The 6,000-nt window shown below is 50.1% G+C and overlaps 1 protein-coding gene across 3 annotated transcripts in view; it reads right to left on the reverse strand.

Moving 5' to 3' along the window:
• The window catches only part of KDSR (3-ketodihydrosphingosine reductase), a 37,885-nt gene extending 32,299 nt beyond the window's left edge, over positions 1-5,586 (reverse strand). For all 3 annotated transcript variants that reach the window (XM_065932868.1, XM_065932867.1, XM_065932866.1), the window contains exon 1: positions 5,431-5,586. In XM_065932868.1, coding sequence (XP_065788940.1) covers positions 5,431-5,538 — 108 coding nt within the window. In that variant the 5' untranslated portion in view covers positions 5,539-5,586. The remainder of the gene's footprint in view (positions 1-5,430) is intronic.
• Between the last annotated feature and the right edge of the window lie 414 nt (positions 5,587-6,000).

A 6,000-nucleotide genomic window follows, 5' to 3' on the forward strand; every position in this document is an offset into this window, starting at 1 on the left:
CTATGATGAGCTCCAAAATCCAACCTACAGGAACTAAATCTTCAACTACTGTAGCATCGTCATCCCAGACCCAATGAATGGAGTTCGAGAACAAACCGTTAGCAGGGCGTGTGGTTCTGACTGTTTCCAGTACTGAACTATCCACTGCACACCTATATTTCTGAGTCCACTGGGGGGGCAAGAGCCCTATACATCTAGCTAATAATAATATATTAGTTTGATAATTCGAAAAGATACATGCGCCCCTGTGTTCACAGCAGCACTGTTCACAACAGCCAAGACATGCAAACAACCTAAAGGTCCACGAACGGATACAGAAGATGTGTGGATACACTGTACGGATGCGTGCGCACATGGAATGGAGTGGAATCTTAGAAAGAAAGAATGCTGTTTGCAGCAACACAGATGGGCCCAGAGGTTATCGTACTAAGTGAAGTAAGTGATACAGAGAAAGACAAATATTAGCATCACATGATATTGCTATATGCAGAATCTGCTATATGACACAAATGAACCTATCTATGAAACAGACCCACAGACAAAGAGAACAGCCTTGCGGTTCCAGGGTGGGGGAGGAATGGACTCAGAGCTTGGGTTTAGCAGATGCAAACTATTATATACAAAATGAATAAACAAGAAGGCCCTACTCTACAGCACAGGGAATTACAGTCAACCTGCAGTAAACCATTATGAAAAAGAACGTATATGTATATATTATATATAACACATAACTGAATCACTGCTATGCTGCAGAAATTAACACACTGTAAATCAACCATACTTCAATAAATTAAAAAATAAATCCATTAGTTTGGCTTTGAGTCCAAATCCAAATGAACATTGTTTTTCTATATATCTTCTATGAATGACCAGTTCTACAGGAGATGAAAAGAATAATCACCAGCACATATCTTATGATCTTTTAAACAACTGCTTATTATAAAGTAATACATGATCACGTGGAAACACTAAACAGTGAAGCTTTTCTTCGGGCACTATTCTCATCTTCACTGTCCACAGCTCAGCCATACCGGCTGGCTCCCACGCATGCCTTCTCCAGCCACGGGACCTTTGCACATTCTATTCTCCCTGCCAGAAATGCTCTCCTCCCCTTTTCATCTAATTGGCATCTATTCACCCAATAAATCTCAGCTCAAACGATCACAGCCTCAGGAAAGCCTCATAGGCTGCTCTCGGCCCCGCCTCAGCCCGCTTTTCAGCACTGCAGCCTTCTCCCCTTGCTTTTACATCACTCCATAACCAAGCAGCCATGCATTTACCTGTGTGACGACTTGATTTACAGTCATCTCTCCCATCGCCACTCCACAGACTCCCTAAAAATACCAATTCTATTTGGGCACCCCACTACATTCTGGACTTCCTGGTGGCTCAGATGGTAAAGACTGCCTGCAATGCAGGAGACCTGGGGTCAATCCCTGGGTCAGGAAGATCCCCTGGAGAAAGAAATGACAACCCACGCCAGTATTCTTGCCTGGAGAATCCCTTGGACAAAGGAGCCTGGAGGGTTACAGTCCACCAGGTCGCAAAGGGTTGGACACAATTGAGCAACTAACACACACACTATATTCCTGGCCCTTCCTATAATGCCTGGCATATTGAAAGGGCTCAAAATGTATTTAACTTAATGATACAAACGTAACATTATCTTTCTATTCATTTTTCCTACGCACATTATATAACACAGGCCAGGGGAGCAGGTGAGGGAGGAAGACAAGAGTCAGAGAGGCATCTGCCCTTACACACTTTTGTATTCTACCTTAAAAAAAAAAAAAGTATAGTCGAAAAACTAAAAGGATACACAATATTGCGTTAGATAGCTATATCAAAACTCAGTTAACCATTCCCCTATAGTCAGACGTCTAGATTGTTTTGAGTATTTTATTGTTAGATATAAATCTTGCTGTAAAGAATATCTCTGATCCCATCTCATGACTTTTTTTTTTTTTTCCCATCTCATGACTTTAAAGATCAAGATTCCTTCCTACACAATGTACCTATCTCCATGGAACCCCTAGGTCTCTCCTGAACCTCAGCTTCTCACTAATGAAGGGATTTCTTTGGGATAATTAACCAATTATCTACCAGTTACTATTAAGATACATCTGCTATCCCACCTAACAGTCACCTCTGAAGAGCTCTTTGCTATCGAAATATTTTATAGGGGGACTTCCCTGGTGGTCCAGCAGCTAAGACTCCCAATGCAGGGGGCCTGGGTTCTATCCCTGGTCAGAGAACTGGACCCTGCATGCTGCAACTAAGCGTTCACATGCCACAATGAAAGAATGGGGTTGCCACAATTAAGATCCAGGCTATCCATATAAATAAATGCTGTGCTTCGGTTGCTCAGTCAGGTCCGACTCTTTGTGATCCAATGGACTGCAGCACGCCAGGCTTCCCTGTCCTTCACCATCTCCCTGAGCTTGCTTAAACTCATGTCCACTGAGTCAATGTAGATAAATATTTAAAAAATATGTATTTCATAGGTGGTTTTGGCTTATTACTTTTTAATCAGACATTTCAGTTAGCAAGATCATTAAGAATGTCACTGGCTATTTCTGCTGCCTACAGGTCCCTTCACCCAACATCTCCCACACACCTGCATTTCCAAATCCCATGGAACCTGTAGAGGCCGGTCCCAACATATCCTCCTCCAGGAAGCCTTCCCGGACTCTGTCCCTCTGTCCTGCCTGTCACTTTTGCACCTTCTGCAATTCCTTCTGTGCCTGCCTGAGCTTCCGGGTCAGACTCTAAGTTCGCTGAGGACGAGTATAAGTATATAAGTATAAGTATATACTTATAAGTATATAAGTCTGAGCTACCATGCTCATTCCTAGCACAGCACTCCACATAAACAGTTGCTAAATAAATACTTGCCTACCATTAATTTGCAAAGTGGTGTATGATGCCATTTCCCTGAAAAAAAAAAAGCCAAAAAAGCTTGTAAGTAAAAACTCTGTTATTCAAGGAATACATGGAAGTTGATGTGATGAGGTGATTGAGAAAATGTAAATGCTCTCAGGTGCTCTGTAGATATTATGACTGTTACTGTCCTTTTTCTAGACTGAAACAGGTAAGCAAGCTGTGTCAAATTACTGCACAACAAAGAACAGGGTGTAATCTTATAAGATTTATCCATAAAAACAAGAATAAGACTTCAACTTCTGAGTCACGGTTCATGGGAAACTGACCTTCCAGTCCAAGCCAGCTAATTCATAGAAGGTATCTAAGAACATGCCTAAGCCAATCCAGGCTACTCTACCCTTGGGTGGTATAAGAAAACAAGAGATTTCCCTAAGGGCTGAGAAAACAGTAAATACGGACTGAGTTGCCCGACCATTGGTAACTTGAGACATGAGACACCAAAGATAACAGTTTAATGCCTTTCTTTATCACTCGTTCTGACTGTTCTTTGCCACTACTGTTTTAAATGTTATGTCTTCAATTCTACCACACACCTCTTATCGAGGGCAAGAGAGGGCGCTTTGCTGTCAGAACAGCTTCTCCATCCATTTCCCCAAAAGGGCAGGCTTGATTTTCTAGCTTTCACCAAATCAGTTTAACAGCTTTGTTTAAAAAACAGCTGATTTAAATAAGTATATTCTGTGTAAGAGGGCTTCCCTGATGGCTCAGATAGTAAAGAATCTGCCTGCGATGCAGGACATGTGGGCTCCATCTCTGGGTCGGGAAGATCACTGGAAAGGAAATGGCAACCCCCTCCAGTGTTCTTGCTTGAGAAATCCCATGGACAGAGGAGCCTGGTGGGCTAAATACAGTCCATGGGGTCACAAAGAGTCGGACACAACTGAGTGACTAAGCGTGTGCACATGCGTGTGTACACACACTGTAAGGCTTGCTGCACAGCTTTACCAGTGTAATTAGAGAGATAATACTCGTCAATCAGAATTGTTTTAAAAACAAAAGAATAACTAGTTCTGACCTAAGCTTGCTCATGCTTCCCCATCAGCAAGACATTCTGAACACTGGCCCCCTTCCTGACACGACTGGGTCTAGTCCTAACAATCTCAAGAAAAACAATTACATTTTTACTCTTTTTGTCATTAAAAAAAGAAGACAGATGGTGACATCATGTGAATTATTCATGTCGTCCTCACATCATTTACAGTGGCACAGCCAAATGAGATGGTGAAAGTAAGAAATTCTGTGGGATCTACCCCAGCAGATGTGTACATTATCTTATCCAGGGCCTACAGAAGTATGATGGGGTTGGTAGGACCAGAGTCGCCGTTAAATGAGAGTCCCTTACAAACACTACGAGGTGTACTCTGCAAACATCACTGCTAAAAAACCCAAGTTTTAAAGCCACAGTTTTTGAGGCCGAAGTTCTCTTGCAGATGTGACCCTTTCAGAAGGCAACATGATTGTAAAATTTTGCTCCTCTCTCCCTAGTTAATGAACTAACAACTCACCTCCTTATCTATCTTCTGCATCAGGAATGGCTGGAGCTGGAAGTACACTAATAGTTTGACGAGAGAAATTAAACAAAATATATGTTCCCATTCAGAAACTCTCGGCGGGACGTCAGACACGCTAAAAGTAACGACCATCCCATCCCATCTCATCCCAGCGATGCTCGGATCTTAGCCAGGACACCCATGTCACCTCCCACACCAGGAGGATTTGCGCTAACTGCTTAGTAACTAACTTTTCTTATTCATAACCTCCCGCCTCTAAGGACCTCGGGCTTGTAAAAAAAAATTAAGAAAAGGCCCAGAAAGCCACAGCAAATGGTGGCATGCCCGGCTTTCTGTTTAAGTGAGGTGGTTCACCTGCAGAGGAGGGATCGTCGCAGACAAGAGTTTCTGAGAAGAAACACACCCACCCACCGACGCCCCCTTCATCACAAACGCACCAGCCAGGTCCTCTGGCTCACCCATCTGACTCTGCACGGGGCGGCACCGGCCGACCCCAGGCCGAGTCCAGCAGGGACAGGCCGTGCAGACGGGGCAGAATGGTCCCAACGCCGCTCGCGAGGACTGCCGCTCCCCGGAGAGACTCACTTCCCGGACCGCTCTGCCCGCTGTCACTCGCGCAAGGCGCCTTCCGAGGGCCGCCCCGGCGGAGCCCCGGACCCCGGCCCGGGCCGCGCGCCGCGCCCGGGTCGCCAGCGACCGCGGGGTCCCGGCAGAGTCCCGCGGCCCCTCCGCCCCCTCGGCGGACTCATCGGGGAGCCGAAGGACAGAAACCCCGGGGCCCCGGAGACGCCCCGGGCGCGGACGCGCGCCCCCCGAGTCCGCGCCGGCCCCGGGGGAGCCGAGGCAGCGGAGGAGACGGCGCGGGGCGGCAGGGCGGCGGGGCGGCGGGGCGGCGGGCCTGCCCGCCGGGGAGCGGCCGGCCTGGGGCCCGCGCTCCGGGGACGGCGCCGCCGCCGCGGCCTCGGGGGCCACTCACCACCACGTGCGCCCCGGGCAGGGCGAGGGGCTTGGGGCTGATGAGCGGCGACACCATGTAGAGCAGCAGCACGAAGGCCACGAGGGACGCGGCGGCCAGCAGCAGCATCGCGCGACCGGCGGCCCGGGCGCAGCTCGGCGCAGGCTCGGCGGTCACGCGCGGCGGCGCGGGGCGGGGCGGGGCGGGGCTCGGCGGCGCGCGGGGCGGGACTGGAGGCGGAGCCGGAGGGCGTGGCCGGGGCGTGGCGTGGCCGGGGGTTCGGCGACGCGCGCGCGGTGCGTGCGGGGCGGGGCGGGGCTCGGCGGCGCGCGGGCGGGACTGGAGGCGGAGCGGGAGGGCGTGGCCGGGGCGGGGCGTGGCCGGGAGTTCGGCGACGCGCGGGCGGTGCGTGCGGGCGGGGCGGACGGGGCGGGGCCTGGGGGCGGGGCCTGGGGGCGGGGCGCGGAGGCGGAGGCGTCCGGGGGCTGCCTCACGTTCCCGGCGCCGGAACGGGGACCAGCACCTTCTCCCGGGGAGGCGGGGGCTCCTTAGGGCTGCGGGGCCGCGCGCCGAGCCTCCCCGGGTCGGAGT

This window comes from Muntiacus reevesi, chromosome 4, assembly GCF_963930625.1.
Source record: "Muntiacus reevesi chromosome 4, mMunRee1.1, whole genome shotgun sequence".
Classification (NCBI taxonomy): domain Eukaryota; kingdom Metazoa; phylum Chordata; class Mammalia; order Artiodactyla; family Cervidae; genus Muntiacus; species Muntiacus reevesi.